A 13,893-nucleotide genomic window follows, 5' to 3' on the forward strand; every position below is an offset into this window, starting at 1 on the left:
TTTACTAGATGTGTTTAAGCAAAAGAAAACCCAAAAAGTAATACGGATTTCCTCACCGAAAAAGTTTTGGATTTGGCAGTCTAAAGAGTCCCTTCTAATTTATAATTCCAAGTTAGTAGATAATTATATAATTTAAACTGTAAACTTAAAACCAAGATTTGTTGTTTATTTTCGAGATAACATTGTACCTCTCGTTGGTTTAATTGGTGGATTAGAAACAGAGTCTTAGTAGCTATCTCTGTACAGTGCATATTAGTTGCATTAAAATAGCCCTTAATTTGTTAATGCTAATAGTGGCAATATGTTATTATATAAATGCAAGTCATTTCTATACCTAATAATTTAACAAAATGAGAAGTAATCATTCTTTAGATCATCAAAGATGTTTTACATACATCAAATGTAATTCCATTGTTAAGAGACATAACGATAGTGCTGGAAATATTTTACTCTCTTCAGGAAATCCTTGCTATGCATACAAATTAATAGAACATGTGGAAAACAGCCCTGTATATAATAATTGTATTAAGAGCATCATTAATGCAAATGATTATTAGGATTTTGAGACAGCTGGACACAGTAGCAATTGCAGAAATGTTGCTGCCACAGACTGCTTGTCACATATGCTGCTGAAAATGATATAAATCGGCAAAAAGATATACAATGTATTATTACTTGGCAACAGTATTATTGTCAGAACAAACTAATATTGGGAATTGAGAAAAGAAATTGTATTGGACTAAAAGAAATATTTATATGTTACCAATGTGTTAAACTAACTGCTATGGGTAGCATGTAAGTAAGTACTATAAATACACACTTAATATGCAACTATTTGTATCCGGAAACATAGCATCATTTGCAGAAGCAGCAATCTTTGCATCCAATGTTGAATAATTAGACCATGTTGATAATTTAAGTGGCCATTCTAGCATCCTTTTGTACTTGAAAGGGTGAAAGATCTAGATTAACATATTTTCAAGGGATATCAGCCAATTTTACTTGAGCAGCTGCCTGAGCTGCTTTTAAATCAATCTATCAATTAATTAATGGATTAAAGTTCATTTTAAGCAGGTCAATACCAATGATACTTGACAGCTTTGCTTTGTATGTTGTGCAACTCATCAGAGCCATTACTGTTTTTACAGTATACCATTTCCATTCATGCCAAAAGATAAGGCCACCCCAAAAAATGATGTGGTTGACCGGTGGGCTGGCTGCTGCCCAAATAGACCCCCCCCAACTTGGCAGGATAACCTCATACTTGTTAGAGAAATATCGTGCAATACATTCCTCAAAAGTAAGTCTAATTGTTTTAGAATAATTTATTCTAAAAATTATCGTATTAGGATTGTAGTCAGCAGAACAGGTCAATGGAGGTAGAATATCAGCCTTAGAAACAATTATGAATTTGAAGTTATATGCTATACCAGTGGTCCCCAACCTTTACAGGGGTGGCGGGCCAGCACGCTGCTTGTGCAAGTTGAGCTGCCGCATGCACACACACGTGGTCCCACCAGCCACTTGCGTGGCCCAATTCTGAATAAGCCATGGCCCGTTGGCTCAGGGGTTGGGGACCCCTGTGTTATACTGAAAATTCTACTTAATAAACAAATGCAGGGGCTATGACATATATTTACCCTGTAAAAGATGTACACTAATAATTTATAATAATGACAAACCCTGAAAAAGGTGATAGCATTTGAACAAATTCTGATTTTAAATGTAGAAAGTAAAAAGGAAGACATTTTTATAGTTTTTTATTTTTCCTTATAATTGCAGAACGCAGACATTTGTCTTACTGACCCAGATATTTCTCTCTAATCCAGCAAAGAAACCCATTATGCAAAAGTAGGTTGGATCAGTCTTTTGAATGAAGATCCCTTTATGCATATATTAAGAGCTTATCTTGAGCTGAGTAGACTTACATGCATGTCTTATCACATATGGTGCTTGGACTGTACCTGTCTATAGAGCCTGGTGTTCTGTGAGTTTGATCATTTATTCATGTACCTAATTTTTTACTCAGTTTTGTGCACATTGCGTGCTAATGAGAATAGACATGGGATAATTTATGGTTGTGTGGTAGTTGGGATAATTTATGGTTGTGTGGTAGTTGCTAAAAACTTTTGAAAGTTGGGTGGCATTAAATTGAATAAAGTAAGTAAATAAATACCACCAGTTTTAATGGCAAAACTAATCGGTTCTTTTTCACACCATAAGGTCCTTAGGTCCTTCCTTTCATTTTTTTCCTTCTTCCTCTTTCTTACACCTCTAAATAACCTTGGTTGCCCCAGAACGGAATAGCAAGGTGGTATGTTTTAGAAAACTCAACCCCTTACTCCAAGGGATTCTTTTTTTTATTATTTGAAGGCATTTCCCCCCCCCCCTCTTTTCACTAGTCTTTGTATAAGAGAGAAAAACAGGGAGAGGCAGCTTCCGTCCCTGGTTTACAATGCTCCATGTCAGCTATCCTGGTCCTGGATGGAGGCTTGCCGAAAAGAAGCTGCGAATTGCCCGTCTCTCTTTTCCAGAGGTCGTCTTGGCCGTAAGAGCTGCAGCAGGAGGCGGAAGGGAAATCCAGTCCGCGTTTTCCACATCTACCAGGGTAATCAGAGAGAAGTGGATAATAATTGTTAGAACTCGTTCTCCTCGCCTCTCCCTCTCCCCCGCTCTCTCTCTCTCTCTCTCTCTCTCTCTCCCCAGCCATGCTGGGCCTGATAGGCTCAGCCAGACGTGTATTTACCCATATCCGGGCTAGAGAGGAAAAGAAAAAAAACTTTCATTTATTTAGACTAAAAGAAAAACCAAAAAAACTTTCACCATGAAATCACACAGCAGGAACAGCCATAGACCGTAAGGCATTCTTCACAATTTCTAATCTCCATCAAGGACTTTGGGAGGAGACTTTTCTGTCATTTTTCAAAAAAAAAAAGGGAAAAAAAGCCCGTGCTGTGTGCGTGTGAGCGCGCGCACGCGCGTCTTCAAATAATCCTATGGGCTTTCCCCCCCCCCCCCCATCAAATCTGTTTTCCTGTCCGTTAGGGTCAGTTTTGAGTTTTCTTGCTCCTGTCAATTCCACACCCTTATTTATTTTGCCCGTTTTTCTACTGGTTGGGGGGGGGGAGAGGAAAGGAGGGAGATAATTGAGTCTTCTCGATCATGGCCGCGCAAGTAGCAGCGGCTCCGATGAGTGCGAGCAAGAGCAAGGTCAAAACCCCGAGTTTGACGGGTAACTTAAACCAGGATCTTAACTCTGGGGTTCCCGTGGCTGGCACCGTCAAAGCTGCTGGATCTGGCTCCCTCCTGGGGGTCGTAGATGGGACGAGCAGCAGATTGAATAACGTAGATCACCATCTTCTCCACCAAGATAATGAAGTGAACATGGCCAGTAATGCAACTTCTGCCGCCGCCGCCGCCGCCGCCGCGGCTCCTAACAACGCGACCAGCAGCGGCCGCAGCTCTTCTTCGGAACTGGTTCTGAAAGACCCTGGAAGCGCGTCGGGCTTATCTTCCTCTTCTTTTCCTATGGCGACAGGGCTGCTTCCCAATCATAAGTTGCAAAGCGTTGGAGGCGATCCCCCTGCCGCCGCACCTTCACACCACCTCCATGCCCAGCACCAGCACCCAGCTCACCTCCGTGCCCAGCACCCCCACGTCCGCCACCACCACCACCACCACCACCGTGCACTTCAACACCAACAGCTAAATCAATTCCAGCCACAGCCGCCGCCTCAGCACCATCCGATGCAGAATAACAACAACGGCGGCGGCGGCGGCAGCAGCAACAACAACGGCGGCGGCGCTGCTCAGCTCAGCAGCGCAGACATGGAACAGCAGCAGCAGCAGCAGCAGCAGCAACATGGAGGAAAAGACCGTGGCTTGGGGGGACAGGCCGAGCCCCAGAACCAGCCGCAGCCTCAGCCCCTGCTGAATCAAGGCGGGGACGAAGAAGAGGCGACGCCGCCGCCGGACAAAATGGGCGAGCAGCACCTCAACAGTCGCTACGACCACCCTAGTTTGGGACCTTTGGGCGGGCAGCCGCCGCCTCCTCCTCCACCGCTACCACCACCGCCACCACCTCAGGGAGCGGGCGGCAGCGGCGGCGGCGGCGGCACTGGAGGAGGAGACGGCCGCGGCGGCGGCGGCGGCCCCTCAGCGGTGGGTGTCTCGGAGTTTAATAGCTATTACGGCAACGCTGGCAGCGGCAGCAGCGGCGGCGGCGGAGGCGCCTCCTCAGCGAGCCGGGCCGGGCCTTGCTTTGATCAACATGGCGGACAACAAAGCCCCGGGATGGGGCTAATGCACCCCGCGGCGGCCCCCAACATCATGGACCCCCTGCCCAACTCGCACGAAGGCTACGCCAACAGCCAGTACAACCACTACTCGGGCGCTTACGGCCGGCCTGGCGGCGGCACTAACACAACAGCAGGAGCCGTGGCGGCGGCGGCGGCTGCAGGAGGAGGTGGCGGCGGCGGCGGCTATGGGGGCTCGTCCTCTGCTTTCGGGGTGCTGAGTTCCCCCAGGCAGCACCAGCAGGGCATGATGCTGGGCCCTGGCGGCGGCGGGAGCCTGGGGAAGGCATCTGGGGCTGCGGGCTTCCAAAGATTCTCCGGGCAAAACCAACACCCGTCTGGAGCCACCCCAACCTTGAACCAGCTGCTGACTTCCCCCAGCCCCATGATGAGGAGCTATGGCACAGGCTACCCCGATTATAGCAGCCCCAGCGGTGCCCCATCGCAGCAGCCGGCTCAGGGAGCAGCCCCCGCAGCCGCCCCAGGAAGTCAGCAGGCAGTCATGGGCAAGGATATGGGCTCCCAGTATGGAACTGCAAACCCAGCCTGGGCAGCTGCACAACAAAGAAATCACCCTGCTATGAGCCCTGGAAGCACTGGACAGACCCTCAGCAGGAACCAGGTAACCGTAAGAACCCCAAAGAGCGAGCCAGCCCTGTGTGGTTTTAACTTTGTGTATTATGTGTCCGATGCAACCCTTACTTTCTGCTTTACTTTTCCCCTACTCCATCTCCGCCGCTTTGCTACCTCCCTAACAGGATTGGATAATGCACAATGTCTGACTCTGATTAGGTTAGAGAGGCATCACGGGGGGAATGACTTTTCTTCGAGAAAATAAGACCATTTTTATGAGACGGCTGAACAATACAAGCGACCCACTCTACCCCACCCAGTCTTCTTACTCTAGACTTATTAGAAATCTGAACACACAAGGCCCGGAGGAAAACCACTTTGGAGTGGGAAAGGGAGGGACCAGTGTCATTTTATTGGCTCTGCCAGTTATCGTGCTGTCTTTCTTATCTTCTCCTGATTATTTCAGAAAAAGACCTTTAAAGTTTATTAACACATTGCTTTGCTTGGATGCAGTTGTATTCCAAAACCCAGCAGAAACAGGTTAAGTAGCTTGTATAAGTGTTCCTAGCACTGATCATTTTCAAGGCTCACATTGTTCTTTGGGTGACCTTTTCTTTCTGCATGTTTCTCCTGCCTTTCTAGTCTACATAGGCTCAGTTTGAAAGCATTTAGAGGAAAATAATTAAAAAATCCGTTGTATTATAAGTGAAAAGAGCTCTTTTTCTTAACTTGAAAAGGCCTGAGCGCTGCAAGAGATCATCAGTCAGGGAGTTTTGGAGATTATACATCTTTTCTGATAACACGTATCTTGTAGGTTGCTAGATTAATAGGTATGGTGATTGAACAATGCTTGCTTAACTTTCCTTTTTAGCATCTTTAAAACGGTAGGAAATAGCTCCGCGCCCTTGGTATTTCTTATTCTGCTGTCTGAGCCTAAAGAGTGACTTGATCTCCTTTGCGAGGTTTGGAATTTGAATTGTGGAGGTAAACTGGCTGTAATAGTCTCCAGACAGCTGCCTCTGAGTTGACATCTAATCTGCCATCTGATTGGCTCCCCTTTCTCCATTGGGCATTTAGCATTGCTGATGTAAATAGAATTGCTGAGCAGTACAGTCACAAAAATTCTTGCCACAAATAATAACTGAGCACTTTTGCTCACAGATGCAAGGTTACATGTTCTTAGAAGAAGCTGACATAATTGGCAGTCATCAATAATAGCTGAGGTTAAGTGGGATTTAGCACACCACTATAGCTATCATATTAAACATTGGTGATGGTAATAAACATTCGGTCTTTTTAGAAAGGGGGATTAATTCCCTTCTTCACTTTGTTTTACATTTATGTTTAGCTTTTTTTGTGTTAATTGTTTTGGAACATTTCCTTTGGATGGCATGAATAAATATTTTAAGTTTTAAGTCATTGGGACTGTTAACAAACAAAATCGTAGCAAATTACTTGTGAAATTTTTTTCTGTGCTGTGCCGCATTTATTAGATCTGTATTTGTGGGACTGAATTCTTAGCATTGATCTTTTATAGAATTTCATATTACCTTAGCATTAGATTTTTTTGGGGGGGGCTGATATTAATTTTATTCATACACTGGTTACTATTGTATCATTCACACTCTTAGATATGTAGCTATTAGATAACTTATGAATATTGCTTAATGTCTGTTTTGTTTGCTTCTAAATTACATTCAACATTCAGAAAACTATTTTTTTTAAAATACTGTTTTGTATATGTACTTTATTGATTAGAAACAGAAATTCCTGTGCTTCATTTCATTCTTTGATTTAAAAGATAAAATTTAAAAGATAAAACCTATGTTTTAATTAGCAATAAAATAATTTTTTAAAGTGTGATATATTTTAGTATTACTAGGGACATTTTTTCCCTTACTAAGACAATGTTATGAATACTAAATCTTTGAATCTGTTTTGAGGGACAGGAATAAGAAAAATAGATTTTCATATATACTATTTGGAGATTCCAAATGGCTCAGTTTCAAAATAAAATTTAAATGATTGTGTTCTGGAATAGAAAGTGACTGCAGTAGTGAGTGATGTGCTAATCAGAAAAATAATTTGAATCTTGAGTAGACTTAAAAACATATTTGTCTTATTGTCTACGTGCTGTTGGTTTAATATTTTAGTATCTTCTTTTTCCCTTCCTTTATGAGGAAATAAAAATTCAGAGAGAGCTCTTTTTTTCTTCCAATGTTCAGAGATTAATAAAAACATTAGCCAAATGTGTGTATATATAATCTCAGTTTAGTTTAAAATATTTGCTTTGTTTTCTGTGCTGTAAAGAAGAGATTATTCTAGCATGTAGTTTTAATATGTTGAAAAGATAAACTGGATTTTATATGATTTCTTCATGGGAAAATTGTTGTAAGTTTTCAATTTTATCTAAAATGAGATCAGAATCATAATGACCTTATCATGACCCTTGGACATAGATTTTACACTTAACTGGTGCATATCCTGCTTATGGGGGCAAATACTTGTTCACCACCGTCATTTTGTGGATGCAATTTATAAAATGTAGTCTGACAAGTTTTTTTTCTTTGACATATGAGCGTTTGGTACTAATGTTCATAATGAATATCATTCATTAGTAATGTTTTTGTTCCTTTTATATTACAATTCAAATTATTTAATAATAGACATGGCATTTTTTTTTAAAAAGCAAAACATTATCAAAATAGATATAATATTTTTATTTTATAAAGATATTTTTCTCTGGATCAGATTCTTAAAATTATATCTATATACTTCGATTGTATTCTTGTGGGCAAAAGTCCTGTACATTTGAAATGTGTGGAATAAAATGGTTACCAGAACACATATGTGAGATGTATCTATTTATAAATGCCCATGTATCTAAATGTAGATATACCTCTACACATGTGCACAGTGTAATGCTCAGTCCAGATATACAGTAACCATTTTAATCTTCTCTGTAAAATAAAGAAAATAGAAATCAGAGCACTGTCTGGATGTTTGATGTCATTATTGCTTATTGGTATCTTTATTTTCAATATGTAGGAGTTGAATTCTGTTCTGAACAAAATACTCCATCCCATTTGTTTAATTAAACAAATTATTTTAGTCATAGCCCTTCCCAATTGTAAAAAGATTACCAAATGTAACAATAAGATGAAAATCTCATGAAGCCTAGGGTAACTATACAAGCTCCATCTTTGCAGCATTGATGCAGTTACAAATAAGATCAAAAATAGTATGATTAGGACAGAAGTATGTAAGGGTCTCAGACTTAATTTGATTATTTACTAGTTTTGTGATTATACAGGCTAAAGATTAAGAGCCAATGATACAGGTTACTTTAAGAAATATTTCACATTTCAGATGTCGTATGTTGGGTTATCTCATATGTTATAGATTAAAAGATAAAATATAATGGTTGTTACTTTTTCTTTTTCAGCTCTTGACTTCATTAGATAATAGTTAATTAGAAAAAATCAGCTAGTTCATTTTTTTTAAGTCACAGCCCTTGTTATGGGAATAAGTTATCCATAAATGAGTCCCTCTTTTCTCTTTTTTTCAAATTAGCTGTAATTCATTGTTTTGAGTGTAATGTGAAACTACAGGATCACACCTAGACACTGATGAATATCAGCTCTATAGCTATAGATCATTATTATTAATATGAGAAAATAATGCTTTTTTATATTATAGGTTGACTACTAGTTTCTAATTAAAATTCTCAATTATGAATTCTGTGGTAATGGAGCAATATAATTAATAGCTTTGTTACAATTGTAACTATTAATGGTGAGGATATCAGTGCATATTATTGATTTCTGAAATATTAAGGATGCTGGAATATTGAATTCTCAAATGAAACGTGCATTCAACTTTGCTTGAGGTAACTATTGAACTAAATAGTCAGTTTTATAGACTTTTCCACCATGTACTCTCTAAGAAGCAAGCTTATGCTTTCCTAACACATAAAATATAAATGCAGTTGTAGTAGGTCAATCAGTAGATCAAACTGCCCATAATATGTATAAATTCTTAATTAAAAGAGTAGGCCTCTCTCCTGGCATTGTTGTACAAAGTAGTAGGATGTTAGCAGTTTGCTGCTCTTGATTTGACCATCCACATGTGTTGAATCTTAACTTGCACCTTTAAAATGAATGTTTGCACTAATATTTTGTGCATACAAGCATGCTATTGGAGCAGCATGCATATCTATTTCCCCTTGTTCCAAATGCAAACTTTTTATTATTTCAGTAGGCAAGATCAGATTTAGAAAGGAAGTTCAAGTAAACACATTTTTTTCAATTTGGTAAATGCTGATAAATCTGTTACCTTATAGGAAATAAATAAATCCAAACCACTACTCAAACTGCTGTATCTTCCATATTGCTAGAAATGGAAAAGCTATATTTGTGTATTTGGGGAAAAGGCAGCATATAAGATGGACATCATCATATTTTGGACTCTTAGGTTAATTATGCTTACTCAGCATATTAAATCTAGGCTGATTGACCTGAAATGTTCACATACTGCATGATATGAAGCAATGTCATTTATATTGTCATTCATAAAATTGCCCTCAAGCTTGGTAAGGCTCCAGTAGGGCATTACATTTCAATACAGCTTTGAAAGTTGCTGTCACCTGTCCTATGATGCTTAATATATTTCTCATGAATAAATGCTTACTTTCAGTCTTGATGATCTTTGTCATTTATTAACAAAAATGTGAGGGGGGAAAGGGTAATGTTTTTATGAACTCATGAAAGGTAATCATGGAATTGATTTCTCCTTTCGTTTTAATAATTAAAGACTGTTTGCACATTCTAGCCTGATCCAAATCTCTGCTTCCCTTATTAAGATTTTAAGTTAGAAGTGCTGTCAGAAGTCATTCCTTTGGGATTACACACATGCTTGGTTAAAAAAAGAAGCATGGATGTGTTAAAGTTTCTACTTTCCTGAAGCAATCATTTGCCAGGACAAAAGAGCTTAGGATGGCATATTCCATGAGTTGTATGAAGCAGATCATCATAAAGCATGACACTGCATTAACATCTCAAGTCAGATAATTTGGAGCTTAACACAGGCTGTTTCAATAGTCTTCAAAATCAGTGCAATTCTCTTCAAATATAAAACTAATAGAGAGACTGCAGCATTTTAAAGACTTAAAAAATCTATTAGATACAAGCTTTCATGGATCAGACCCTGCATCATCAGTAACATTTCTTTTTAAAAAATGTTTTTATGAACTCAATTAAGGTAATTGAAAGGGACGTCTTCTAAGTGCAAGTCTTTTTTTGTCTTTACTGGCTTGTTATGATTTCCTGTGATTGCTCATTTGACAAGCCAACTAAATAAACAGTGTAACAAGATTTTTTTTTATTTTTGTATATCTGAATAATTTCAAATATGAAATAACAAAGGTGTGTTCTGCTTTTTCACGTTACGCTTTCAAATGTCACCTCTGTTGACGATGTTAGCAATTGGAAACTTAAATGTTAAAATATGATCTCACCAACATACTGAAAGCTTAATGCATTTCACAGAATTATTCCAGATTCTGTCTTGGATTATGTTACTAAAGATGGTGATCTTAGAAGATTATGATAGAGGTGCCCCTTCCCCCCTCCCCATTTCTCTTATAAATACTGAGATAGAATGCTATTTTGGCCACAACTGTGCTTGAGTTGCCAAACAAACAACAATTGGGTTTTTTTAATTAATTGTCAATAACAGTAAAACAGAATAATAAGAGGATTGAGGTTTTCCAGTGATTTCACATTTATTGGGTTTAAAGGTTTTTGTTTTTCTAAGCAGCCTAAGTCAGTGTATTTGAAATGGATTCAGTTGAATTTTAATTTGGAAAGCAAATTTGTCAATTTCATTTATACAGAGTCCGAAAAGTTTATGAGCAACAAATAATCACACTTTTTGATAAAACATCATATATTCATATTTTAACAGTTTGTATATCAGTTTCAATTCTATTCACCATTGTAATTAGCAAGGAAATAGAATTTTTTATAATCAATACTTTTTATAATGGTGATAAATTAAGTTTTGAAAAAATAACTAGCATTTTACCTATAAAAAGAAATGAAAAAGCAACTTTTAGTCTCTTCATGATTCTTGTACTTTTATTTATTTTAAAAACATAGTCCTTTTATTGTACCCAATTTCTGCAGTTCAGCACTTCTGCTTTATTCATTCTATATCTCTTCTCATTAAAACACAGATTGTGTGTGCGTATGTGTGTGTGTTTATATATTTCTCTGTCACAATTGTTATTAAAACAGTTTACCATTACATCATTTACCTACTGATTATAGAAATATTGAAGCTGGCTATTCAGGCTTTTATAGATCAGATAAATATACTGTGGGGAAAAAGACTGAAATCCACTAGTAGAACTTATTTAGTTTAGCTTCTAGTTTCCAGTTTATAGTAGGTAAATACATAGCAACTAAGGATTGTTAACTATCTCATCATTTCCTACTTTTCCTATATTTTGTTTTGTGCTTTTTTACTCAATACATTTTGTTTGATTTCAGTACAATTGTGGTGAGATCTCAAATAATTGTTTTAAAATAATAGTATCATATAATAGCTTATAAAAGAAATTAATATATTGTTACATTCTGACACTCATAGAAACCTCATTGTATCAGCATCTGACCATCTCAGTATTGACAAATAATTTAAGATGCTTGTCTCTCCAAAACAACTCAAGTTCATACATGCTAACCAAAAAAAAGAAAGAAAACTTTTTAACTACGCTGCCAGAGGTTATCTTTTTCAAACATAAGAAAGATAAAATATTTGTCTTACAAAAAAGAAATGCAAAGCAGATTCTGCTATCATAATTTTCCTGATTGCTCTCATTGTAATAGATTACAAGAAACTGCAATAGTTTTAGAACGGTTTATCAAGGACTATAAACTTGTAGTAAACTCAATTAATGGCATGGTACCCACAATCTTGTTTATAAGTGACTTGCTACTTTTTGTTTGTTAAAACGTCTGGCTTTAGCAAAATAGTTAGATCGCCTTATTGTAATTATGTTATTTGGAAATATATTTTGCATTCACTTTGAGCTGGGTTGCCATTTTTATTCTGATTTATTCAACAGCATGAAAAAACTTGGAGCAGAGCAATGGAGATGGAGCAATGTAAAAAAATGGTTTAAATTCCTACATAGCAGGACTAAATTTATAGCCACCTGGACAACCAAGGAGAGAGATATTTTTCAGCCTAGGTCTAGAGCAGAAACCTTAAGTGTGACTATTCATATTTATCGATGCAGTAAGTTTTACAAATTAATTTGTATGTGAAATTGTCATTTATATGAATATAAAACGTGTCTGGCATTAGAACTGTAGCAGAGCTCATCCAATGACAATTTATTATAGTGGACAGAATTAATTGTACTTTGCAGTTCCTCTAATAAATGGAAGTTACACATTTGACTTCGGGGCAGAAATTATAATCCCTTTGTTTTGTTAGATGATATTTGTTACGGTGTTTATAATACTGTTATTTATATTCCTGGTTTTATTGTCCTTTTTGTTTAACTTAGAAAATAAAAAGCTTCCCCTAAGATTTCAGTGTTTCCAGGTTTCTCTATGCTCAGTTTCAGAGCGTGAAAAAGGGCTGGGGGAAGGGCTGGTTGGTGGAGACTTCAAAATATGGCACAATTAGTGACTGCAAAAGTTTCTCACTTGGAGCATGTTGGGTTTGCCTGCTTGGCATCACATGATCAAAATATTTTTACCCTTAGTGCTGCCAGAAGCTATCTATTGCTTTTCAACATTCTTCGCTGTTTGGGCGCCTTGCCAGGATGTTTAAGACAGCCCCTTATGTGAGCTGTTCCATTCTTAACCTCCTTGACTGAAGTGCTGTGACCTTCACATATGTAGATTAGCCATGTGCTCTGTGAATTGAAACTTGCTGCCTCAGGAAGAAAAGGTTTTCTTTTGATTCCTGGGGGAATTTGACAGCCATTCATCCCTGACCTGGGCAGAGGTAATGTAAGGAAATTGGATTCAATGGAATGTGTATACAGATAGCACGGGCAGGCGGGGATTCAGAGACTAGTCACTCTCCTGCCTGGCAGAGGAAGGAGTAATTCCCTGACAAAGATAAGCCGCTGATTTGGATGCTGTGAGAAAGACATGCAAAGAGAGACGTTTGAGGGGATGTTGTGTTGATTTGGAGAACTGTAATAGTTTCTGGCTGTTGGTTATTCAACTGTACAGTTACAGTGGTCTGTGTTTTTCTGCTTTTTGGTCACACACTGGCTTTTCTTGTTTTCGACTGAGTACTAGCCAAGTCTATTAAAAAAACTTCAAATGGGTAGATTCTCACACACACACACACACACACACACACGTATATACATACACACACATATGTGTACAAATAATGAGTTGTCACAGTTGCGACTACAGCTTGTGGATGGCCTTAGGTTAGGCTGATACAGGCAATAAGGTTTGGCCCGTATTTGGGGCTGGCAAGGTATTCTAAAATACTTAACAAATACTTAAAACACACACACACACACACACACACACATGATTATAAATGACAGTATGAAAGAATTAGTTTGTAAAGTGTACACATTTGCTTGCATATTTTGAGAGGGTAATGAAGGCAGCACTGTACGTACTCAATAGTCTCGTTTCCAAAAGGGAAAAAAATCCCTAAATTTGTACAGTGTTATTGGGTGTAAATGAAATTCCTTGTTAATCAGCTGTAGCTGTTGCTAAAAAAACGGAGGGTTTTTTTTTTAGTTTTTGGCTGACTACACAAAACATTAATATAGTATGCAAATATATAAAAATATTTTGGAGCAAACTTTTATGTTTTATATTATCACCCACACATTTTAAATTGCCAATAAAATGTTAGCATCGTTTTCAGATAATTGAGATTTAGATTGCAATCGTATTACCCATTTGCCAGATTAAGACTCATGAATAGGTATGTATAAGATTGAACGAATACAGCGAATGTTTCTGCTCAGGTG

General features: G+C 38.2%; 1 protein-coding gene across 5 annotated transcripts in view; it reads left to right on the top strand.

The window, feature by feature from the left end:
• The first annotated feature begins 2,186 nt into the window (after nt 1-2,186).
• Nucleotides 2,187-13,893, top strand: part of ARID1B (AT-rich interaction domain 1B) — a 448,568-nt gene continuing 436,861 nt past the window's right edge. For all 5 annotated transcript variants that reach the window (XM_081332098.1, XM_081332099.1, XM_081332101.1 and 2 more), the window contains exon 1: nt 2,187-4,917. In XM_081332098.1, the coding sequence (XP_081188224.1) occupies nt 3,163-4,917 (1,755 nt within the window). In that variant the 5' untranslated portion in view covers nt 2,187-3,162. The remainder of the gene's footprint in view (nt 4,918-13,893) is intronic.

This window comes from Vipera berus, assembly GCF_964194415.1.
Source record: "Vipera berus genome assembly, chromosome: 1".
NCBI lineage: Eukaryota > Metazoa > Chordata > Lepidosauria > Squamata > Viperidae > Vipera > Vipera berus.